Here is a 27,755-nt window from a genome sequence, read left to right on the forward strand (position 1 = left end):
AACAGCTCAGTCCTTAGGAAATAAATCAATGAATGAATGCCGGCGAAAAGATCCCTTCCGATCATATTAACGTTCGGAAGATTCCAATAACTGGAGGCGAAAATACATAATTGGGCTCACTATAGCATAAATTACGTTTGATGTACAATACACAATATCCAAGAATCATCACAGGTTAATTACTAAAGGAAAAGAGAAAAAGCGGCTTTTCAGAATGCTTGATTGATTTGATAATTAGATTTAATTTATGATCAAATATTTCTTTGAGAATATATTAATTACAAAATAAACATAAGTAAAACATTAAGTAAGTAGCATTTTTCAAAGTTTAATTTTTTACATTAAATTTTTTTAAAATATAATCTTTAATCTCCCGCCTACAATGATAATTTAGACATATATTTTAACCTATAAGGCTTCTGCACGCTTTTGGTTATGAAGAGTCTCAAGAAAAAAAATTATAGGACTAAATAGTATAGTAGTATGCCAGCTTCTTACGTTCGAAGATTAGCCTTTCAATTAACCATTCGCAATAATATCAAACATACGTTTTCAAACAATCACAAAAAGAGGCATCCTGAACTAACATTTAGGAGACCAGAGAGCTTATCAATCGCCCGAATTAAGGGATTCACACAATAACGCGTAAATGTTTTTTTGAAATTTTTTTACCTGCATTAACGAAAGTGAAATTCAATCCCTGTTGAATCTACAACGTAGATGAGACATGTATAACATCTGTACCATCTAAATATACCAGCATATTCACGTTAAAATGGAAAATATAGGTATGAAAGTGAACTCCGCAGAAAGCGGAGCACCAGTGACGGTAAAGGAAGAAGTAGGCAGAAGAAGACAGAATTACTCAACGGTGCTACACCGGGAACAATTGCTGCTTATCATGTATTTGGCTGAATTCAAAGCCACATTTCTACCAAATGGTTACAACATTTTGTTAAGCCAATAAAGCTGACTCCGTTCTGATCTTGGATGGCCATTACTCCTATACTCGTAATTTTGACACAAATACAATTTGACACAGAATCTCCCACCTCATTCCACCCAAAAAATACATGCTAGACCTTGCATTCATATAGCCTCTTAAAACCTATTACTGAGAAGAGATTGAAAATTGGCTCAAAAATCATTCTGGAAGAAAGCTCACCAGCTATCAAGTCTGCGAGTTGCTTGGAAAAGTATATGCAAGGTGTGCTACAGCTGAAATCGCTATAAATGGGTTTCGAAAGAGCGGTATATTTCCGCGAGTGATAAGAACATTTTTCGAGACCACGACTGCGCCATTCACCATGAAGCGGAAGGTGACCGAATTTCGGCTATAAATCCTCCTGATGCTGAGCAACAACGGAAAGTGACTCCTCCTCCAAGGCATGTGCATATACAAAGAATTCTGAGCAGAAATCGGTCATATTCTGGACTAATTTCGAATAGGTACTCTGAATTAATTTCATATTTTTTCTAAAAATTTTTTAATTTATAAATAATGTATCCTCGAATCGTGTGTTATTATTTTATAAGTGAGGCAGGTAAGACTAAATTATAAGGAGAATTCGTTTATTTTATTTCCAATGCAATAACATATATTGTTTTATTTTAAAAATTGTATTTTGAAAACGGTTGCTAGAAGTTAAAGCGTAGAAAAACAGTGTAATTTATATAAGGATTTTTCCAAAGAAATATTCGATAAAAACTGAAATATAAGGAAATTGTTTCAAAATAAGGTAAATTCGACAATAGAAACTTGTAAGTTGAAAAGTTGCATTTATCACATAAAATTGATGTTTCTGTAGTTTATTTGGTACAATATAATTTACTTATACTAATATACTAAACTAACATGTTTTAAAATAAAATATATAAAAATTATACAATTTTTATGTTTATTCTTAGTTGTTAAGAAATACTTTATAATTAAAAAAAAAACTTCATATAGAATATCAAAGTTTTCTCCTATGTTGTAATTCTTAAATGCAAGCTGATGTTTTTCGTTTTTTAATAAGTACTTCAGAACCAGCAAAAGAACAACGTTGGCAAAGAATGAAAATATCAATCATCGGCATTGGATGTAAAGTTTGTGCTAATAAAAAAAAACGATATTTTCAGATTGGCCAATCCAGCCAAAACTTTTGCTAGTCCTGTTGGAAAAAATAATGTCTTTTAATACTGTATACTTTATGATTTTTTTTAAGTTAATGAATTTGTCTTTAACTCTCTGTCCGTGGATGTAACTATATTCATTCAGTTTAATTATCAAGAGAAATCAAATGCGAAGAATATTTTCAAATTGTTTTGCCATTATTTATAATAATTCTTGTACAATATACGCTCAGTCGCTCAACTCATATTCTGGTGATTGCAAATCTATTTTGGTGAATTCATTCAATGCGTTTTGTTACAATATGACCAAATAGCTTTATTGATCATTGACTTGTCGAAATCAGTGTAACGCAAATGTAATAATATATAATACTGTTAAATATGTAAGAATTATTAATTCTCCATCAGTCGCGCTGTTAGCTAAAATCTAACAAAATATTATCCGATACAAAAATTTTCTTCAAAATCTGAAAAATCTATATATATTAATGCTATAGAGGTGTTAAAATGCCGTGTCTGCGTATGCGATAGCTAAATAAAGGTGAACAGTAGTCTGAATCTAAAGGTGGGTACACATATGCGAGCCAAACGGTATACGTACCGTACGCGTACAGATCCTTGAAAAATATTCTACATCGTACTGAGCGCATACTTATCTCGATCCATGGAAAGCGACAAACCAACAAGGAACATACATGTGCGAAATGATTCATTTTATTTATAATTTGGGTACTGATTTATGTTTCTGTTTTTGCTTGTTTAACAAAAATAAAAATGTGTACAATAATCAGTTTACTGTTTACTCACGTCTCTCTAGGAAGGAACACGTCATTTACACAATGTCGATTTGATGAGACAATAAAAATGTTTGCTGCGTCTAGTAAGTGCCGTCCAAACTGAAAGACGAGCTTCCTTTGAAGTCGTGGAATAAACCGCAACAATTTGGTTCGCGACGAGTCACGATGAAACAGTACGCAAGCGGTTTTTTCTGTCGTACACATTAACGAATATAGCGTTCGCATACCGTATGCATACCGTTTGGCTCGTATATGTGTACCGACCTTAACGCGCAACTGTTCATTGTTCTTGTATGTGAAAATTCTTAGGTAAAATCTAAAGGTCGGTACACATATACGAGCCAAACGGTATGCATACGGTATGCGAACGCTATATTCGTTAATGTGTACGGCAGAAAAAACCGCTTGCGTACTGTTTCATCGTGACTCGTCGCAAACCAAATTGTTGCGGTTTATTCCACGACTTCAAAGGAAGCTCGTCTTTCAGTTTGGACGGCGCTTACTAGACGCAGCGAACATTTTTATTGTCTCATCAAATCGACATTGTGTGCATGACGTGTTCCTTCCTAGAGAGACGTGAGAAAACAGTAAACTGATTATTGTACATTTTATTTTTGTTAAACAAGCAAAAACAGAAACATAAATCAGTACCCAAATTATAAATAAAATGAATTATTTCGCACAAGTGTGTTCGTTGTTAGTTTGTCGCTTTCCATGGATCGAGATAAGTATGTGATCAGTACGATGTAGAATATTTTTCAAGGATCTGTACGCGTACGGTACGTATACCGTTTGGCTCGCATATGTGTACCCACCTTAAGACTACGTTGGTAAATCGCGACGATAAGCGCTGTCATGTGTACAGTATCACTTTTTTCTAACGTGCGCTCATCGGCGCACTCGCCCTCATGTGTACAGAACCTAACGACGCGACCTTTCGCGTTTATGAAATTTAATGATCTGAGTCATTTCAATATTTAGGTAAGCTCCACAAGCAAACTAAATTCCTGTAGCTGGCTGTATACCATGTATCACAAAAAATTAATTTAAAAATTCCTTTATAAAAGGTATAATATTAAAAACCCTATCGGGCTACATCACATAACGTTTTCGGAATTAATATTCCATCATCAGTGCTATTTTTATGTACATGTTTGAAGCCACTAAATGATTGGGTAAATATCCTTTAAATGTTCCATCTCATATCATTAACTTTGTTACATCTTTTAACTTTATAAACTATGATGTTTAATTTACAACAGGAATAGATAACACTCCACTGGAGGTTGCTAGTCCTGAGACGAAGTGTCTACGAGGACTTGTTGATAGCAACTCAGTTGCCATCAGTCCGAATCTATCAGTTTTCAATTCCGTGATGTAGCCCGATAAGGTATTTAATATTATACCTTTTATAAAGGAATTTTTATATAAATTTTTTATTTAGGTAAGCGTTAATAATTTTATGTAATTTTAGATTTAATGTACGTAAATATATTTATAGATGGCGGTGTCACCAACAACAGAGGTACTCCGGCTAAAATGGTACGAAGAAGTTCCGTCAGAGTTCGAATCTGATCAAGATATTGATGATCATATTTCGGAGCATAGTTTACACATTAATAATGAACACTCCTTCAGTGATAAAGAGGAAGAAAAAGTTTCTGTTGACAATATTTCTAGAATTAATCCGCAAATTGGGGCCTCAATTTATTGGGAAAGATGGCACCCAGTGGCTAAAGCATAAACCCAACTTTATTCCAACTAAAACACGCCGTCCAAATATTGTCACTAAACTTCCAGGAGTAGTAGGTCAAAAGTTAGGTAAGGTAGATAAGTTAAAAGTGTAAAAGGAATTGAATATTTTCCTATAGATATTGTCGCTCAAATAGTTACTTTTACAAACCAGAAACTCTATGAATGACGTTCCTCATTCTATACCCGTCTTCGGGATTGTTTACCTACTAATTTAGAAAAGATAATGGCTTTTATAGGATTGCTTTATTTAGCAGATGTAAACAAAGCAGCAGACTATTTTCCAGCTACAATGTCCGAAAAACGTTTCCATTTACTTTAGCGAGCAATCAGATTCGACGACCACAACAGCAGATATGAAAGGTCGACCCTAGATAACCTATCACCCACTTGAAGTCTTTTTGATGGTTTAACAGTCCTGCTCAATATGTTACCGTTGATGAAATGCTGGAAGCGTTAAGAAAACGTTGTTGCTTCCGTCAGTATATCAATAACAAACCAGCGAAGTATGGAATAAAAGTCTTACTGATGCAAGTACCTTTTACGTTCACAATAGGGAAAGCAACCTCCTGGACCTTACCAATTATCAAATGATGCAGCCAGTGTCGTAAAAAGACTTAAAACATTTAGACAAATCAGGAAGGAAAATAACGGCTGATAATTATTTCAATTCAATTCTACTTGCCAACGATTTGTATCATATTCACAAATTAACTTATGTGGTACCTCGCGCAAGAACAAAAGGGAAATACTGAAAGAATTCGTTTAAGTGAGAAATTAGCCCTTTCAATGTGTGCTTACGTAATAGAAAAAAATAATTGTACTCCATCGTATGTATGTCCCTAAGAAAAATGTCCTTATGTTTACAACGTTTCATGACAGTGATAAAATAGGTAAGGATTCGGCTGAGAATAAGCCGGAAGTGGTTACATTTTACAATTTTACTCTCAAATCATAGATACAACCAATACGAGCAAGCTTGTAGCAAAGCGTCATTTTATTATATCACTAGCAAAGGAGCTAATAAAACAGCATATGATGAAAAGAGCTTTTTTGACAGACCTTATCAATTCTCCTCCGGCAAAAGATTAGCGCAATTGCCGGAATGGAAAACAACATTACCGAAATTTCCCAAAATATACAGACTAAACCAATATGTGGTTTCTATCCAATATGAAAAACTAGATTCACAAGAATAAATATGATCAATTTCAAACGCCATTGTGTAAAGAACACACGTCCGAAACGGTGTTCATTTGTTTAAGATGTAAAACCTGTGATGTGAGGAAAATTAAACTATTGCAAAATGTCAAAAAATTATTGTTTATTATATGAGTAGGTAGGTTTTATGTTACAATTTTTTTGTAATGATAATACTTCATCATCATCATCATTGGTGCTATAAAAGAGCCTCGACCTTCCCAAGTCTATTACGTCAGTCAGTTCTATCCATTGCCAACTGTGCCAGTTTGCTGCGCCTATTTGTCTACCGTCCTCATCTACACCATCCCTCCATCTGAGTTTTGGTCTACCCCTATTTCTACTTCCCACAGGTTGTGACATAAGGATTTTTCTAGGAGGGTTGTTCTGCTGTGATCTTGCCAGATGTCCTGCCCATCTTGGATGATAATACTTACTTTGTTTCATAAAAATTGTTAAAAAAAATCCAACAGCCCGCCAGACGTTAGATAAAATTTATACGTGCGATCAATAGCGTAAGTCTAAGGCGCGCGCCTGATGGAGGGTTAAAAAATGGATTCTAACAATGTCTCACAGTGACTGTTATTCGGCTGCATCGATTCAGTTTCCTATTTTTAGCTATTTATCCACAATTATTCATAATTTATATCTTTATTCTTTTTTATGCTGGCTCTATCGTATTTTTCTATTTTTTCTTCTTCACAATTTGATTTTATTCTTTTACTGATTTAATTTTATTTTTTATTGATTTATTGATTTACTCTCTTCTACATTTCTCTGTTTTGTTTTGACATATCTTATTTTTGTCTCCTTAAATAGGCGTTTGTCTTTCTTCCAATAAAGTATATTGCAAAGATAATAATTATTATCTAAGGATATAAAAAAACCGTAGTAACTAATTTCTCTTGATAACGCTTATACCTTTCATTGTTGCTAAATCATTTGAATAATCATTTAATATTAAGGAATATTTACTTAGTTGTTTGAAAAACTGTACTATTTCGTATTATTATTTTACCTCTTTTATTTAAAATACTCTTATTTTGTTTTAAACGACTAACTTTTTTAAATTGAATTTATATTAACTTTATTGATGCTTATTGCGACTTAGATAAGCTCGAAATTGTAGGACAGAGTACATGTTGAAAATAAAAAAATACTGGGCGCTTAACATATTACATTTTGCTCCTACTTTCATGCGCTTTCTTGACAATCGCCAATTTGGAATGAGGGTCGAGTACCGGTAGTTCTGTATAGGGTGGCTCTTTGGTACCGTGTAGCATCAGGGACCATTCTTTTAAGTAACCTCTTTGTGGAATTTGTGAGTTAAACTTTACCTGGAAGAAAATTAAAATTAAAGTATTTATATAATATTAACTTTAATATATTACAACCAGATTTATCAAAATATGTACAGAGCACACGTTGCATATTTTATGCAACTAGTAAACTTGTTGCATATTTTTAAATAAATCTAAGTAAAATGCATAAAAACACAAAACTAATGCTCATATTTAAATAAAATCCATTTAAATGTTCTTGATATTTTACAATATGTTAAAATCCCTTTAATAACAAGGAGGAATACATATTATTCGTAGTTTGGTATAAAATATACAATATAATCCCCTTAATGACTGTATGAGATGGGAAAATATAAATCTGTTGTTGGAAATTTTAGAAGGTATAGATAATATTCGGCATTTTAGAAACATTAGAAAATAGACGGACGAGGATTAGATGCGTTCGTAGTTCGTGCTTGAATAATTATGTCTTAACATTCGTAAAAATGTCTAAAACTAACTGTGCTCTTAATTGGATTAAGAAATACAAGGAGCTTTATATGTACTCTGACATGGCATACTGCTCCATTTGCAGCAACATTGTAAGTTAATTTGATTTTATTTTTAATTGTTTTTCCGCTTTAAAACCTAAAAATTTAAGCATGCCATTGCTAATATGATAATTAGTTCTTGCCAAAAATTTGGATATGTGTAATAGTTTGAGTGACAAAGATAAAACTCTTTATTATTTAAGCTAGTGGAAATCTATACATATAAGACTTTTCTGCACATATAAGACACATGCAAAAATTGCGCATTTTTCATACATAATACATAATGGCCTTATACATAAAAATGCTAGAAAAAAGATAAAAATATCTTTGTACGAAGCTAGGCACAATGTATTTTCAAAGAGATTTATTAATTTTTTTTTATCGTAACCCCATAAAAGTTTTTTGACTTTTTGACGTACTCTGTCTGGCTTAAATACTTATGGTTATCTTTTTGCTATAGTTCTGCAGCGACGTTGAAACAATTAAATGAGCAGGATGTATTTAATAAATATTTATGTCGAGCTCAAATGAGTCATATATTATTAAAGACGACAATCTCCTCACAATGACATTTTCCACTGCTATTAAAAATTTCTTGACAGATCATAACATTGGATTTGCTTTAACGATTTTCGTTAGTTGTAACGTGTTTTAGTTAAAACTAAATAAAAAATTCGTGAAAATAAAATTCAGATTTTCGAGTTTGATAGTCAAATTTAGAGTTTTTCGGTTATAAAACCAAACGTAGGGGAGACTGCTGTTTTCGATACCAAGTAATGTCTAGGGGTCGGCCACAACGGCGCACCGCACATCGCATAGTACAACGCACAGCATATACCCCGCACCTAGCTTAGCCATTGCTTTGCACATTAGTGGCCGTATTGACGCACTGTGCACCGCACATTTATTCTGTTTCTTTAATCATGTCGTCGTCGTTCTCTTCATCGGACGAAGAAAGCATTGTTTTAAATTCTAATCTTAAGACATGGTGTTTATGCAGAGAACAAACAAAAATAGCGGTGCATCATCTAAATAACAAGCGAATTTACTATGGCAAATTTCACCACCTTTATAAAGACCTTAGAAAAGATTCTCAATGCTTTTTTGACTATCGTGATAAACATTTGCCTGAGCAGTATTTTGTGGGCCAGTAGGTTGTGTGGTTGACGGAATTTTGTTATCTAATAATTGCAATACTGTAATACGAAACTTCATCTTTTAACACAACCTAAACACACAACTAATTAATTTGTCTTTATCCATCCCTAGAATAATCACAATCACTGTGGGATGTGCGAAGATCAGAAAATACTAAGCTCAATTTACGTAGGCGAGGCGTTGGTACCCAGCAATGTGCGAAGGAAGGAGCGGTGCGTCGTTGTGGCTACGCGCATTTACGGCAATGCTTGTATTTACTTTGCTTCAGCGAGGCTTTGGTCAAGGCTAGGTGCGGTGCGATGTGCTGTGCGAAGTTTGGGAATTTGCTGGGTTTATGATATTCTTAAAATAACATAAACTTTCATCTTGCTTCCAGTTTTCCCCGTAATGTTTTTTAAATAAATTATTGACATCCTTTAATTTTAATGGATTCAGTGCCACTAATCGAGGTTGGATTAGTGTTATTTTAATATTAGCCGGTGTTACTCTTTTTTTAGAACTCCTTTCGGTGTACCGATCTAAGTTATTTCTCCTTGCACCAATATATTTGCTGACTGAGATTTAGTAAATATGAAACGTGCCGTGCACTAAGACATTGGCTACAAGTTTCCGTGATATTTTTCCAGTCGTACATAGGCACATCTCTTTCAACATTAATTACGCTTGTAAATTGGTTAAAAAAACTGGTATATTTCGCGGATGAAATAATAGTATTTTTTTTCTCGTATATCTCTCTTAATTAAGTCTGCTACCCGATCAGGATGCATAAAAGAGTGACCAACCACAGGGAATATTAATTCCACGTTTTCGATAGATGTTCTAGTCTCATGGAACCATTTGTGGCATCATAATCATAGTAACAACAATTGTATTTTTATTTTGATCTCCGCATCCATCCACTATCAACCTTAATATCTTAGCATCTCCAAAATTCGTCTCATTATATATGTGGTAAACTGCTGAGCTTACTTTATTGGATTCCTTGCTATGTACATCCTCAGTCCAATAATATGAGAATACATTTTGTTGACTCAGTTGGTCTATGGACGATGCTTGAACTATTAAAAAGTTGTGTAAATATAAAGTTGCCTGCTGTAATATGCTGACTGGTCCGCCACTTTTGGCAGTACTAGTTTTTTTTTAATCAAAACGAAAAATAATAACATTTTCGTCTGTTTCCTTAAGATACCTGTAAAATGCTTGTGCTTTTAACGAGAGAACTCATTTCTCTGTAATATGCTGTTGTTTTTTAGTACAATCACCTTCTTGTTTATGTTTTCTGTCAAGCTTGTATAGGTAGACCAGGCATCCTTTTGAGGTGTACCAAATCCAATATTAAAGTTGGTATCAAACATTTTTCTAAAATATAAGGCTTTTACATTTTCTAATAGAGATTCTTGGTACATTTTACACACTATTTTCACATTTAAATCACACTGAAAATATTATCTTTTGAGTTTTACATCTACAGTCGTGCGATTCTGTGTATTTAAGAGAAATAATAAAATTTGCGATTGAATCTTTATGAGCCAGAAAAAAATTTGATTTTCTGTCGCCGCCTCTGTTCTCCCAAAGAGTTCCTCCAGACTTGACAAACGTATTCATAAAGTACGATAATCTATGTTTAGTAATTCCTAAAATTTCCAATTTTATTTCCTTTTTGACAAACTCTTACTACATCATTAGATTCTCAGCGTATATTAATTTGATTGCATGTTGTTTTTGTGCATTACTTTGGTTTTTTGGTCTAAAACTCTGGTCTTTTACGTCTGCGAGCATTTTAAATTGCACAATATTTTATTATTGTGCAATTTAAAATTATTATTGTGCAATTTTATTATTGTGTTATTAACGTCTTTCATTGATAATGTTGCACAGAAAAATTGGTAGAAAAAATAAAGATGTTTATGTTATAAAACTTATATCATTAGGTGACTCGTATTAGTTACCATATTTTTTTTTGTTTATTTACTTTCCAGTTTTCAGACTCTCTAGGACGTTTTCTACAATTAGTTGGTGATGATTTAAAACTTGTTCCATTATTATTTTGTGATAATCTATTATACGAATATAATTTAACAAAAACAAATATGTACACTGTTTGTTTTAGTTATTTAAGTGTATATTTAAGTATAAAGTGTGAGTGTGATTATAAAATAAAATCATGTTAATCACAGCGAGCCGTCTGATTGGCTATGAGAGAGTTGTATGTTTGAAAGTAATATTCATATTTTATGTCCGTTTTTGAAGATGAATGATCTTTTGTTCGTATAATTACACTTATTTTTAGTCGACTATGATAATGACCACTACGAATAGAAATGGAAGACTACTAAACACATACATAGAAAACAACGACGACGTTATGGTGATGGCCCTACAGACCCAAATCACTACCCAGGAAACGGACTTCCTACACACATAGACATTGTAGTAGCAAGAAACCTAAGACTACAAACAGAATAACAAATATTAAACGAAAGCACAACGGACCACAACCCCATCCTATTAGAACTAGGAACGTGGGTAGAGGAAAGTACAATCAAAAGCGTTAAAAAGAAAACAAAGTGTACGAACTTCAAAAGACTCGTGAGCACTGGAATAAACATAGTTCCAGTGATAGACAACCCACGAGAAATAGAATTCAGCACTCCATTCAGCATATCCAACAAGCACTCAGAAACAGCACTACAAAAGAGGAAGTAGAAATGCACACGGAAAGATTTTAGGATATACCGCAAGAAATAAAAGAATTGATAAGGGAAAAGAACAGAGCAAAGCAGACAACAAAAAGTACAAGGAACCAGGCGGACAAAAATAGAGCAAATAAATTAAACAGAGAGGTTAAAACAGCACTACAATAACACACGACATGGAGGAACAAGGACCAAATATGCAAAATATTTGGAGGCTTCAGAGAATACTGAGAAACGACAGAAAGCCAATACCTCCGTTACATAGAGAAAACGGAATAGTCTACACTACAGTGGAAAAAGCAAAAGTAATGAGGAGTACTCTCTGCAGAGAGTGTACAATAAAATACCACCCAGACGAGGACATCGACTTCATAGAAAAAGTCGAAAGACAAAGAGAAAGACCCGAAAATCCAAACGAAATTATCCCTCCTAGATCACCGGAGGAGTTAAACGAGCTAATTAAAAACAGCTCGCCGAAAAAGGCACCTTGTCCTGATCAAATAACGAACAGGGCTCTAAAATACTTACCAGCGAGAGCCATAGTATATTTAACAAATATAATCAATGCGATGCTAAGATTCAAGAAATTCAAAAACAGATGGAAAGAAGTCCATGTCATAATGTTACCAAAGCCCGGAAAAGACAGCACATTTCCGCAAAACTACAGGCCAATAAGCTTGCTACCTGCAATTAGCAAGATTGTAGAGAGAGTAATACTCAGCAGACTCCAAGCTGAAACAGACAGACTAGACATAATACCCGAAGCCCAATTTGGTTTTAGATCAGAACACTCCAGTGAGCTACAAGTACTCAGATTAACAGAGTACATAGCAGCTGGATTTAATAATAAACAATACACAGGAGCTGCCTTCCTAGATGTAAGCAAAGCTTTCGACAGAGTCTGGCATAATGGACTGATCTACAAAATGACAAGATGCGATTACAGCGGAGCGATGACAAAACTAATCTCTTCGTACTTGATCCATCGTAGTTTCAGAGTTCGAATAGGACAAGTTCTATCCGAACTCGGGAACCCGGAGGCTGGAGTGTCACAGGGAGCGGTACTGTCACCTATACTGTACACGATATACACAGCAGACATACCTAGAACACCAGGTACAGTACTAAGCCGCTATGCCGACGACACAGCGATAGCGGTCAAACACAGAAATGTAGACATAGCGGTAAACAACTTACAAACAGCGCTAGATGACATAGAAGAATGGAGTTTAAAATGGAAAATTGCTATAAACTCCGAAAAGACACAGGCTGTACTTTTCAAAAAGAGGCACCAACAACAAGAAGAACAGGTGATTGTGCAAGACAATCCCATCGAGTGGAAAAGCGAAGCAAAATACCTCGCAGTAATCATGGACAAAGGCTTAAAGTTTAGCAAACATGTAGACGCTACAATACAAAAAGCCAACATGACAAGAGCATCAATAAGAGGCCTAGCAGGAAGAAAAAGCAAAAAATTAGAATGAAAACTAAAATAAGATTAATAAATAGTATAATTCTTCCTATACTAGCATCTCTCGCATAGGGACACATATTTAATATAACAAAAAAGAAAATACAAGCGGCACATAACAGCCTAAGAGAAGCAGTCAACGTACCGAGATACGTTTCAGAAATATTCCTCTTCAGAGAACTACAACAAATCAGAGTGACTGATATAATGAAGGAAAAAGCAAGGACAAAGTTCGCGGAGATAGATAACCATCCCAGTCACATATTGCGAGAGATCATGAGATATTACGCTTTCCACAGATGGAAGCACAAAAGACCCAAACAACAAATAGTAGAATAAAATCAAAATACTAGAGAGAAAATCAACAAACATACCAGAGAGAAATCACTTCAAAAAACAACAACAACAACGCACAAAACGTGGGCCCAGTTGCCCTAAGTGGACAAACTCTATATTGTTATATTGTCACATATTTGTATATATTTTTCAATGTTATAATATAGATATTGTACTAATTATGACTTTTTGTTTCAGGGCTACCTACAAAAAAAACATCAAAAAACACACAAAAACGGTCTCGGCTACCAAAAAAATTAAAAAATACTAACAAAAACCGGCGCAAGCCAACAAAAAAAACTAACAAAAAAAAACCCAAAAACCCAGGCACGTAGGGCCCAACCCCTTGAGTACCAAGTCGCCAAACTGAGCCTAGCTCAGAGTGGAGACATGAGGCCCAAGTAAACAATTTTAGTTCGCGGATAAGCCACAGTAAGATTGGGGTTCTATGGGCTGTATATTCTATATTCTATTCTGTATTCTATTGGCTGATGGTTGTGCCCCTATCGCGCATCAGAGTGCTATAGGGGAGAAAGAGATGATTTGGAGCATTAGAGCGCGGTGGAGTGACTCCTGTTTTTACTCGAGTTAATACATCTCGCTCTAATGAATTGTTACACCTGAACGTAATTCTTAGGGGTGAACATGTCTCACAGGCTGGGTTTAATTAAATTGCTTGCTTGCATGATAATGACCGAAATGTTTTTTTTGAGAGGCCATGAGTTAACCTGTACGTTCCGTAATTTAACTCAGTTTGACAAACTAATGGAGATTGTCGCCTTTGATAATAGACGACTCAAATGGCCTCTAATATACCGTTCTCGAAGCTATCTAACAATATTTTTGGTTGATTTCTTTAGAAGTATTGTAAATTTAATATTCTAAGCAGATTAGGACGAAATTTAAGAACAAACGATGTTGATTCTATTTACTTGTCCGCCAAAAAAATAGATAAGAAATAGGAAATAATTATTTATACATTTGAATAGATAAAACGACGGATTAGTGGTCCAACTTCTGCAGTTGGATCTGAAATCGGACCGTGAGTGGGCTGGTTGGATTAGTTGGACAACTAGTGGTAGTCGGAATATCTAGTGGGACGACTTGAAGGTCCGACTTCCGACTGGCGACGAAGTCGGAGCGTGAATGGTGAAGTTGGAAGTCAGATTACAGGTCGGATCGAAAATTTCTTCGGTCAGTTGACTTTCGGCACCTGTTACGTTTGAGATTTCTATGAATTACTTTACGCAAAAATCCCTAGTTCGCAAATTATTAATAGAAAATAAACATTCAATTGCACGAAAATTACCATTATTAAAATACACGATCCTTAATCATCATCTACTTTTTGTTAGGGTAAATCATTTTCCTTTCTGTAGATCTATTTCGGACAGTTCCACACGGGTAAAATTTCCAACACTTCGGATTGGCTACAGAAGAATTATCAACAAACAACGAAAATTAAATCATAGTTGTAGCAAAGATCCCTAGTTCGCAAATAAATAATAGAAAATAACTTTCAATTGCACGAAAAATTATTCCTATTAAAAATATACAGCAAACACACAACAAAATAAATCCCAGCTCCAGTTTAAAACAAGTTTTTATTTCTTTCTAAAATAGAATATACCTACACAAATCCTTAAAAACTATAATTTTTTCCTACATCTTAAAAAGTCATAAAAATCAAGAGTCGAAAAAATTAATTAGTTCAGCCTTAGACAAATAACTAGAGAAACGAAACCTAATTTTAAACATACATATCGACCGATTATTAACTCATTATAACGCTAACTTTCGTATCTACTTCACGCCTTTCGTAATGAACAGTGAAGGAATTTCCGAATTTATCGATGTTTACAGAGATAATTTCTGTTTGTGGGATAGCGGTAGTGCTTTATATGCGAACTGAAATGCGCGAAAAACAGCCCAACAACAGCTGCTGAATGTAATGTCGAAGTACAAAAACACGGCCAATGTAGCTTCTGTGCGTAAAAAAATTGACTCTCTACGTTCTATCTTCTTCAGAGAATATAAAAAGTTCAAGTGAGTGAAAGTGGAACTGGTACCGGAACAGACGAAGTGTACGTGCCTAATTGGGTGCACTACAATGAATTAAGCTTTTTGGTAGAAGTGCAGAGGCCAGCCAGAGCAGGCTGTCACATTCACGCATGACGGTATCTTTTTTGGAAATGAGTGGACCAACTTTTTCCAGCAACAGCGAAAAAGTGAAGTTGTTCATTCTGAGGCAATTTTTGTAATCATCCTCATCAATGACATTGAGCAATTTCGTGTCACAATAGTTCACACGATCAACGAATAATTTTTTCATCACGTTGATGAAAAGAAGAAAAAAAAAACATTTTTTCTTCTCAAATGATAAGGATAACAAGCACAATACTGCCATTTTCCTCCTCCTAATAATTATATTTTGCGTAGTGTTTAATCGATACATTTTTTGATTAAGCGATGTATACCGTCGTGAAAACAAACTAGAACTGAAGTTGGACCGCTAGTTGGATAGAAAGTCGGAGCGTGAGTGGAGACGAATATCCAACTAGTAGTACTACTAAGTAGGACAGCAAGTTGGAAAGTGAATGCCCAGCAACTGCTGTACCTCTCGAAAAACTCTTGCTTTTTTTGTCTGATGCTGTTTCAGATATGGTGAAGACATAAAAAGTTTACGAATATTTTATCCCAAAATTATTTATTTGACATGTTTAGCCCATGGTATTTATAGAGTTGCAGAAGAAATTAAAACAAACTTTCCTCTTGCCAATAATTTAATTTCGAATGTAAAAAATATTTGTCGAGGAGCCATTAAGATAATCAAGGAGAACCTGGTTGGAAGCTGTATTTTTTACCTCGATCATGTTGAAAATATTAAAAGTTTAATGTTTGAATTTAAAGTAAATATATAAAAGTAGATTACTCACTTCAAGGGTCCAAGTACCCTGTGGATATTCACCCCAAGTGTGCGTAGTCATAAAAGGCCACTTTGAAAATCCATCACGTGAATCATCGTCATTTTGTCTTCTACTAAGTATCATCGATCTAAAAAAACAAAAATTTTGAGTTTTTCTTTTATTAGTTATATTAAAATACTACAAAAATTATTATGTTCTTGCATAATAATAAATTTGCTTATAGCTCCTTTATTTTGTTAATAGCATTATAGACAGGGGAAATAAGATTTCTCTTGGGACTGTGACAAGTCCAGATATCTCACAATTTTTTTAGTTATTATAGGCTTATATAAAGAAAAACTTTATGTTTCCGCATCAATTTCGCCGTCTTTTTTAATCATTAATAATTTAGTGTAAAAAATGCCATTTTTTCGATTTTTTGCTTACCATTGAAAAGATTAATATTTGGGGTAAAATTACAAAACTTAATCTTTTAAAACATAAAAAGCTGTAAAATGGCGATTTTTAAAAGTTGTAAAATTAATATAATTAAATTTGTTTATAACTATTGTAAAAATCAACCTAGGCATTTGTTATTCCGCCGAAAGTTAGGTACTGTGGTTTTTAATAAACCCTCAAAATTTCAGATTGATCCATTAATTAGTTTAAAAGTTATTCCAATGGTTTATCCCAGATACCATTTTTTGCAGTCACATTAGTCAGAAAATAATAAAGATACAGTAATTCTACGTACAACAAATGAAAGTTGGGGAGTTAAACTATCAACATACACCAAAAAAAGTGAAACAAAAATAATTTTTTACAATGCAAAATCCTTTACCCCTTGTAAAAGTACGGTTATTTTTGATTTATAAACATTTAGAATAACTTTTAAATTATTGCTCGATGATAAAATTTTTTTTTGTATCTAAAAAGGTGTTCTACGATAATTTAGGGTAAAGTTATTTTTTTTTTAAATTCACAGATAATTTGTTTATAAAAATTAAGGAAGGCAGTTTTCGACATTTAAAAGAAAAGAATTCGTAGTTTTTGTACAAAAACTTGTACAAAAATTACACTATAACAGGATCTTCTGTGAATTGTCAAAAATATGATCCAAATTAAGACTAATAGTGGCGAGTGGAGGGGGAATCCACAAATCAACGCGTTCAAAAAATTAAAACGCATCTTCAAACTGCTACAATTGTTTATATCTCCGGATTTACTCAATGGATTTTAATCTTTCTTTTTTTAATTTGTATGTACTCCTTGTGTAACTTACACATATGTAATTTGTTTATAAATTAATTAACTAATAATCAGCGTAATTTGGCTAAACAATTTACGAAAAAAAATCATTGTGTGTTTCATGGTTTGGCCTTCAAAAAAACTTGTACGTGGCCCCTGGCAGATGTTCCAAAATAACGAATATCTCTACTCTAACGTTATCAAATGATGCATATACTTTCTCTTTATTCATTCATATACCTATTATATTACACGCTTTAGTTTGCTTCAATTTTAGTATTTTAAAAGAATCATATAATTTAGTTACAGTATTTATAAATACTACAATTATACAAAAAAAAAACACTTCGTAAATATTTAATTCAATAAAGAAATTAACTTCCCTTAATTTCTTCCTATAAATTTATTAATTTGAAATTTAGTTTATTTGATTTACGTTACATTTTATAAAGTTTTCTATTAATGTTGCAAATTTCGTTTTAACGTAGTTTTTGACGTGAAAATTCGGAAAAAATCTGAAATTGACAGTAGCAAAATATAGTCGTTAAGTTAAGTTTTAAGAGAATATAATACGATGTTATAATAACACCTATATTCTAGTTTTAAATGCAATTCTTGTAGATTTTTGCTGTGGTAGCTTGCAAATAAAACAATACTTAACATAACATTAACAATATTATTTTTGTAAGAAAAAACCAACTAAAAAAATTATTCTAAATAATTAAATTAAAATTAAAAGCATTTTTAAAAAAATCTCTATTAATTAAATGTTCGAACAAACCACCATTTTGCGCTAAACAAAATCCGAATGTATCAATTAAAGCAAGTCTCATTGCATTTAGCTGATTCGACTGTACTCGACTACAGAGTTGAACAATTTTTTCTTGCAATTCTGCTAAATTGGTGGCTCGTTCGAATTCATGCCGGTATAATTTTGATTTTAGCATTCCCCAGAAATAAAAATCCAAAGGTGCTAAATCTGGTGATCTAGGGGGCCATTTTATTGTTCCTCATGTAGAAATTAATCGGCCAGGGAATGTTTGTTCCAAATAATTTGTAACTTCGATTGCAATATGTGATGGGCAACCATCCTGTTGAAACCAGACATCATCGAAGTTGACCGCAAGGTTTCGAACTGCTGGAATACTCTGATTGCGTAATAAATCTAGATACTTACGTCCATTCAGATTTCCCGTAATAAAAAATAGACCAATTATATTATCGTTATAAATTCCAGTCCACACATTTAATTTCTTTGGGTATTGTGTTGTCACAGCAATACTCAAATGTTTATTTTCCCTATATCGGACGACAGATGGATTATGACGTTTATTTTTTAAAAAGTTATTTTCCTCATTCAATTTCTCCATCATAGTTTCACAAAATTCCATACGTTTAAAATGGTCGTCTGGAAAAAGTTCTTATGTGGTTTACACTTTATAGCAATTGTATATATTTCTTTTTAAAATATTCCTTACAGTTCTCTCCTTTAGGTCAGCAATTTAGGTTTGCAATTTGCCTACTCGAACAAGGCGTTTCTTCAGCAGTTAAACAAACTTGCATTTCTCGAGCTTCGCGTTCAACAGAGATTGGTTTCGATCGTGGTTGATCCGTTGGACGACATTTTCATACAGGTATTTATGCCACCGAAATTTTCAAAGTTTTTAATAACTGATCGTACTGTTTTCTCTGTTGGAATTGGGCGATTTTCAAAAGCAGCAATAAATAACTGTATTATTTCTACAATAGAATGGTTCCCATAATACCATTTCACCATTTGAATCTTTTCTTCTTGAAAATACACGCTTGGCATGTTAGTTATTTGTTTTCAACCTTTTACCACCACAGCTAAAAATAAAAGAGATAGACCTTAAACCTGCTGTACAGATAAGCACCGCCTATTCTTTTGAGGGAAAGTCATATACTCGTAGAGAGGCAAACCGTTTATACTATTTGTCTACTGTCTACTGTCTACTGAAGTGCGTTATTTATTTAGTTCACAAGTGTTATCTTTGTTCCACATACTGAATAACGTATACGGTAGTTGAAAACTTGCCATATCGGTATATATATATATATATATATATATATATATATATATATATATATATATATATATATATATATATCGTTGAGAGATGTACTTTGTGGACTAAAAAACGAACTATTTCAGCATTTTCACAAAATCCAATAAGTATTGCTAAATATCAAGGTGGACTTTTTTGAGTAGCCAACACTGTACAAAAAAACAACTGTACAGCCGCTGAATTGTTTTACATAATTATTTTAACCTACATAAATTTCTACTAGCTTTTAAAATAATTACCTTGTTCCCATTGGCGATGTAAGAAATAGTTCAATTTCCCCTCTCCTTGTAGCGTTTAAAGAAATCACAGCTTGAACATGTTCCAAATACCGGACTTCGGTATTCTCACCTTTACATGCATTTGTTGTAATTTTTATTATCAATGATTTTTTTGATGGTATCTTTCTGAAACAAAAATTAATACCGTCAATAATATGAATATAATCATATTAAGTTAAATATTATTTATATGGAATTCAGCCACAATTGTTTGTAATAAAAATTACATTTTAAATTTGTTTTTAACGATTCGATTTCCACTCCGGAAAGCGTTTTCAAAAGGTTTTAAAATTAGACTATAAAGGTCGCGGCATATTATCATGCACGTATAGTTTCCGGCAGGTAGGGTTTCCAGTACAGCAATCGGACTGCGCGTTCACATTTTCATACATAGAAAGTTTCAGTTTGGTGCGGTTGTCGTATCTATTTATTTATTTCAACGGTAGAACCATTTACAATAAAATACAAAAAATAGTAAAAAGTAAAGATCATGTACAATAAACATCAAAACAATAACAAGGAAACAAGTAAACAGTTAAAATTTGTACATTAAAATAGTATATCAAATCACAAAAGTTATATTTATTATTAAGTTAAAAATATATCACATATCTAGATTAATAATTCGATTCTTAAGTTGCCTTTTGAAAGAATTAATGTTTGGGCAGAAAGGATCCAATAGGAAGTCATTGCAAGAGCTGAGCATTCTCGACAAGGAAAAATGACGAGCATAATCAGTCCTATGAAAAGGAATATAAAAGAGTGCAGTGTGTCGAGTTCTATGTATTGTGTTTAAGTGTACATTGGCTAATAACGAGGGACAATTAATAACGTTGTTTAGAGTTTTAAACAAAAATAACATATCCGCTCTCAACCTGCGGTTTTTCAATGTAGCAATGTTAAATTGAGACATTATTATAGAATAATCTATGAAATAATTTTCAGTATTTTTTATAGTAATATGTGCTTTAAAAGCTAAAGATCTTAGAAACTTCCTCTGAACGCTCTCCAATCCATCAATGTATACTTGATGAAATGGGGACCAGACCAAACAACAACAGAGCAGTATTCAAGACCTGAGCGTACCAGAGAGCAATACAATAATTTGAATACAATAGGTGAGAGATCATGACTGTTACGATAAATAAAACCAAGATTACGAAATCCTGTTTTCTTAATTTTAAGAAAATGGCTTCTAAATGTCAATGCAAATCCAATAATACACCCAAATCTCTTATCTTAGTAACTGAATCCAAGAGTACATCATTAAGAACATATTTATTAGCTATTAGATTATTTATACGACCAAATAAAATACAAGAACATTTAGATGGATTTAAGCTTAAACCATTTTGTTTTGATCATAAACATATATTATTTACATCATCTTGCAGGAGATCTCTATCCGATTTATTATGTATACAACGAAATAACAAGATCATCAGCAAATAGCAGGAAGTGTGAGTTTTTGATAACCTTACCAATATCGTTAATGAACAAGTTAAAAAATAAGGGACCACAATGAGACCCTTGTGGTACACCAGAATAACAATGGAATTCTTTTGAAATATAATTGTTAATACGAACTTGCTGTGTACGTCCCATCAGAAAACTTTTAATCCAATTAACAGTGGGGTCACCAAAGCCAGATGCATGAAGTTTGTGGACCAAAAGATTATGATTAACTTGGTCAAAGGCCTTTGAGAAATCAGTGTAAACGCTGTCGACCTGAATTTTATTCTTAAATGCACCCAACAAGTATTGTTGGTAATTGACAAGGTTTGTTACTGTTGACTTCCCGTTAGAAAGTCCATGTTGTTCATCAATATTTATGTTTCTGCAAGCCTAGGTGAGATTTATCGATACCAATTTATCAAGAAGTTTCGGGATTGCTGATTGAATAGTTATACCTCTATAAATTGTTAACACACTCGCGATTGCCAGATTTATAGATAGGTGTTAAGAAAACTATTTTTCCAATATTGTGGAAATACAGATGATGACAATGATAAATTAAAAATTTGTTGTAAAGGTTTTTCAAAGGGAAAAATACAGTTCTTAATAAGTGCTGCAAGTATACCATCAGGTCCTGAAGAATATGTAGTTTTTAAACTCATAATCCCCTCGAAAACATCAGTCAGACTAAACTTCAGAATCTGAAAATCCACACTATAGTCCAATTTAAAATTAGGTACATTATAGTCACTATTATTATATGTACCTGAAAAATAACTGGCAAAAAGATTGACTATTTCATCACCATTCTGAGCTATTACATCCCCACCTTTATTAGGCATTATATTAGGATAAGCACTAGACCCACGTGTAGTACTAACATACCTCCAAAAAGAGTGGGGATTACTTGAAAGATTTGCTTGAATATTCTCTAAATAGTTCTTATAACATACTGCTTGTAATGATTTATATCTTTCCCCTTAACACCTAAAATTCCTCATATGAGTTGTCTAATGCTTTAAAATTCCTGTGAGCTATTTTTTTGTATGACAAGCTCAATTAATTCTCGCGAAAACCAAACTGAAAAGTTTGATATGAACAAACATATTGATGGCATCATATAAAATATGGTAAAAATTTTCTTAGCAGCAATTTATGTCTGATTCATCTAATACCTTGCTCCAAGTAATTGAGGCTAAATATTCATTTAAAACTTGATAATTACATTTTTTTAAATTATGATAGAAGACATCATATTTAAGAAACAAATTTAAATTGGCTGCATGTAACAATATAGTATAAGATGAATGATGTTGCGAAGTATTCAATAGAATATCAGTTGAAATCGACACAACTGCATCCCTCTGAGTACAGAAAACTAGATCTAAAAATTTATTATTACGGTTAGGCAAAGCATTTACTTGTGACATATTTTGAAAATTGTAGCAAGTACAAATAATATTTGCTGGAGAGTGATGCGGACACTCAACTGTAACACCGTTACTAAGATTATGCCAGGATGCTTCAGGTAGGTTGTAGTCACCACAAATACAGAATTCACAATCACTGAATCTATCCGCTAAGTCCAAAATACAGGTGGAATGCTCCTCATATACTGACCCAGATGAACGTGGAGGATAGTACACTGCACCAATAACTAACTTTTTTGTGCCACACATTACCTGTGTAAAAACGTGTTCCACACAGGAATCGATAGTCCTAACCAACATTGAATTAAGGCGCTTATAGACAGCAATAAGAACACCACCACCACAAGTCTTTGAACTAGTTTGAGGGTACCTGTCATGTCTATACACATTAAAGTCACTCAATCCCAATTCAGCATCTAAGATTCTAGGTGTAAGCCATGTTTCAATAATAATAATAACATCATAACTAGAGAGACTCACAGCATGTCTGAAATTCTGAAGTTTAGTGCACATACCGCCAACATTCTGAAAATATAAGCTCAGTGATCGTTTTTTGAATTATTAGATTTACTGACAATGATTTTGGGTACCCCATTAAAGTACTTGATCTTCAAATAATTCTCACCCTGTGTTTTTCTGAATTCTAGCTCCTGATAAACGGCCTTCACTTTCTCACGCTGTAAAGGGGTAAGATCAGCTCCAATGCGCAAATTAGAACCCATTAAAGATCTACGTTGTTTTAAACATGAGATAACTATTGCTGAATCATTAAATGCGACTTTAAGAGGTCTTGGTTTATCTGTTAGTCGACCAAGGCGAAAAGCTTTAAAGGTGCTGTTCGTTACACCTATTTTATTAAAAATTCCTTGGACCTCATTTCTATCGTGTTCAGCATGGATGTTAGATTCACTGGAATGGTAGGTATAGACCTACCATATCAGTAGGTTATAATTACGGTCACGGGGCTCTAGGCACAATGGATGGGGACTCGTTGTTAGTTGTCACTACTTGCGAGAGCGATCATTGTTAGAACATGGGAATTTGGATATTGTTGATTCTTGCAGACATTTGTTAAAAAGTATGTTTAAATAAATGTATTGAACACAATGAAATATTATTACTTACGCAGTTAGTAGGATAATAAACGAAAATTATGGAAGCGAGATTACCAAATCCGTTATTATTTGAAGGGAATGTGGCCAAAAATTTTAAACGATTTAAGCAAAGTTTTGAAATATATCTGAAGGCATCAGGAAAAAGTGGTAAAAGTGATGAAGTTAAGATAGCAATTTCAATCAATTTAATTGGAGAAGAAGGCATTGAGATTTATAACAGTTTGGAATTAACAAAGGTCCAACAAGGAAAGCTAGCAGATGTAGTGGAAGCATTTGAGTCTTATGTCACCCCTAGAAAAAACGTGGTTTATGAAAGATATTTGTTTTATAAGCGCATTCAAGAAGAAGGAGATTCTTTTGACCACTTTTTAACAGATTTTAAAAATAAAGTAAGAAATTGTGAGTTTGGAGTTGAAGCATTTTCAATGGTAAGAGATAGAATAGTATTAGGCATCAATAGTAAGGATGCACAACAAAGCATGTTAAAAACAATTAATTTAGATCTGACTAAAGCTATTGAAATATGTAAAATGCATGAAGTATCCCAACCTCAAATAAAAGAAGATCAGAACTAGATATGACTGTCCACCATAATCTAATATATCACTTCTACCTTTTCAAAAGGTGCTTGAGGCAACTCTCCAAGCAAAAGTGGTTCTTTAGCATTGTGACTTTTAAATATCTCACACTTGCTACAATTTCTTACCCAGTCTTCTATACTTTTGTTCATTTGTGGCCAATGTAATATCTGTCTCCCAGAGTATTGCGATACTCCAGGAGTGCCATATCTAAGTCGTCACACTGTCTAAGCATGTTTTTTGCAATTTGAACAGCTCTTTCTGCCTGCCCATTAGACCGTGGATAGCGGGGACTGGACGTTACAAACAAAAAATCCCAGTCTTTAGCAATTTGCTGACAATGCCACGAGATTACAAAGGATTAGGGTAAGAGTATCTAAATATGACATAGAGGTAAAATTTAAGCCAGGCAAGCTTATGCATATTATTATTATATAAGAAATGAACTACATATATTCATTTGACGGACTAATATTTTACAAAGACAGGGTTATAGTCCCCAAAATATTGAAAGAGAGCATGCCACTCATGCAAAGGTCATTTTGATATTCAGAAAACCCAACAGAGAGCAAGACAGATATTACATTGGCCACAAATGAACAAAAGTATAGAAGACTGGGTAAGGAATTGTAGCAAGTGTGAAATGTTTAAAAGTCACAATGCTAAAGAATCACTATTGTTTAGAGAGTTGCCTCAAGCACCTTTTGAAAAGGCGCTTGAGGCAACTCAGTGATATATTAGATTATGGTGGACAGTCATATCTAGTTCTGATCGATTATTTTTCTAAATGGCTCGATATAGTGAAAATTAATTCAAAAACTTCTCAGGTGGTCATCAAGGAGTTAAAGAAAATTTTTTCAACACACGAAATACCCTACGAAGTCATATCAGATAACATGCCTTATATTGTGGTATGTGGCATTGTCAGCAATTTGCTAAAGAATGGGATTTTCGGTTTGTAATGTCCAGTCCCCGCTATCCACGGTCTAATGGGCAGGCAGAACGAGCCGTTCAAATTGCAAAAAACATCCTTAGAAAGTGTGACGACTTAGATATGGCGCTCCTGGTGTATCGCAATACTCCAATAAATGGAACAGATAAAACACCGGCCCAATTAGTGACTAACAGGTTCTTAGATCAAAGCTACCATCAAATAAAAAGCACAAAGACATAAATCTAAAGGAAGAATGGGAGAAACTAGAGGCAAAAAGAAACGAATATTTAAGTTATTATGATAAAAACACCAAGGTAAGCAGGGAAATAGTGCCAGGAGAAAATGTAGGTGTCAGAGAGGGTAGGGAATGGAGACCAGGTAAAATTCTGGAAAGTATAGATGAGGCACCCAGATCTTATTTAGTGCAGAAAGAAAATGGGGAAGGGGTCAGGCGAAACAGTTATCACTTGAGACCTTCCCTAGTTAAAGCCGAAATTAAGAATAATACTGATTTTACACATAATGATAGATCATTGAACTCCTCATTTGGGAATGAGGGTCGTGGAGTAGAAGAACCTTCAACCTCCCAGATGAATGCTGAAAATAGAACTAGCGCTAGACTCAAAAGGGCACCAGTGCGCTTTAATGACTATCAAATGTAAAAAAAAGATGTCATATCAGTGGGTTATGATTACGGTCACGGGGCTCTAGGCACAATGGATGGGGACTCGTTGTCAGTTGTCACTACTTGCGAGAGCGATCATTGTTAGAACATGGGAATTTGGATATTGTTGATTCTTGCAGACATTTGTTAAAAAGTATGTGTTTAAATAAATGTATTGAATGCAATGAAATATTATTACTGCGGTGATAATTTGTTCCCGCTTTTCCAAATATTTTTTTGTTATTTGTATCATGATAGCATTTATCATTGTAGTTATATAAAATTTCTTCACCGCGTATGAGTTCAATTAATTTTTCGAAATCCATTTTAACTTGTCTATTAAACTGTAAATATCAAACCAAAGAGTATTAAAAAAAAAGAAGAGGTATCACTTCCGTGTAAAAGTCCTAATTGTTTATCACTTCCGTGTTTAATTGTCACAAAGCAATAAAAACACATGCATAAATGACAAAATAGCCTCGAAAATTATTTTTTTAAATACTCTGTATCAAAATGATACAAATACCTAAATACAACGAGGGGAAAACGACCGACTCCTAATTCACATTATCCGAACCAACAGGTTTCGACTCCTGTTGGTTGATTTAAATTATATTTTTCGGTAACTAAACACTACGGGCTGGAAACGCAACGTGCAACATGATACCTAATATGCCACGACCTTATTAGGAGTTTCTTATATCCTTGTAACTGCTGTATGAATTTAAATTTAGAGAGAATGAAGCTTTCCACTCTTTTTTGAATTTTACCCCAGCCAACCTGTGAAAAAATTATTGTTTTCACTTAAAAATCTTATGCAGGATCTTTTTAGTAATTTCTACTTATAAGCGCGTGACGTCAAAAATATCAAGTTATTATAAATGTTTATAACCTAAAAAGTCAGCCCTTTTTCAAACGGTTTTTAACAATTTTAATAAAATGTTGATGTTTTTTAATATATCTTAAAATTAAAACATCAAAGAATCGATTGTGATCTGCTAAATACCTCTGTTACTGTTTGGGCAAGTACAGATGTTTAAATAATCGCTTTCAGGGATAAACAAATTATTGCTAAATTAATTAATTATTTAAAGTAATTAATTACTATATGGTCGATCTAGTATATATTTAGCACACTTTAATAACACATTAATTACCATAAATTCAAGTAGTTTATATTACATGTAGTTATGCAAAAAACAAAGTTATTAACATTTATACATTGCTGCAAAAATAAGGGTTTTTGACAGTTATCTCGGTCAATTGTTCATGTATTTTAACCCTCCATCACTCGCAGCGTTAGAGAAAATCTAACATTTTTAAATATTTCGCCATAATTTTCGAAATATTGCTTCTTTTGGGTTCTACAACCATAAATACTCCTATGAAGACTCGTATAGGACTATGTTATAATAATGGTGGGAGTACCTCTTATCTTATAGCCGACAGCAGTTGTTGTTAGTTCAAATCTAACACGCGAGCAATCGCGTTCGTCGGAGCGTTAGAAAAAATCTAACTGCGCGAGTGTTGGCGTGTGTTGATTTTTAGAGAAATCACTTAAAAAAAGTTATATTATCATAAAAGGTAAGATTTTTAGTGAAATACCTATAGATTGTTGAACATCCGTTATTATAAGCGCTATTTTGGTTTATTGCAGGTAAATATGGACAAGAAAATGGAAAACCAGTTACTAAAATG

The 27,755-nt window shown here is 33.4% G+C and overlaps 1 protein-coding gene across 1 annotated transcript in view; it reads right to left on the reverse strand.

The window, feature by feature from the left end:
- Window positions 1-3,631: 3,631 nt before the first annotated feature.
- Window positions 3,632-27,755, reverse strand: part of amon (prohormone processing protease amontillado) — a 210,908-nt gene continuing 186,784 nt past the window's right edge. The window contains exons 11-13 of the mRNA XM_072523666.1: window positions 19,843-20,007; window positions 16,299-16,416; window positions 3,632-7,201 (exon numbers count right to left, since the gene is read on the reverse strand). Of these exons, the coding sequence (XP_072379767.1) occupies window positions 7,040-7,201; window positions 16,299-16,416; window positions 19,843-20,007 (445 nt within the window). The 3' untranslated portion in view covers window positions 3,632-7,039. The remainder of the gene's footprint in view (window positions 7,202-16,298; window positions 16,417-19,842; window positions 20,008-27,755) is intronic.

This window comes from Diabrotica undecimpunctata, chromosome 2 (assembly GCF_040954645.1).
Source record: "Diabrotica undecimpunctata isolate CICGRU chromosome 2, icDiaUnde3, whole genome shotgun sequence".
Taxonomy (NCBI): Eukaryota; Metazoa; Arthropoda; class Insecta; order Coleoptera; family Chrysomelidae; genus Diabrotica; species Diabrotica undecimpunctata.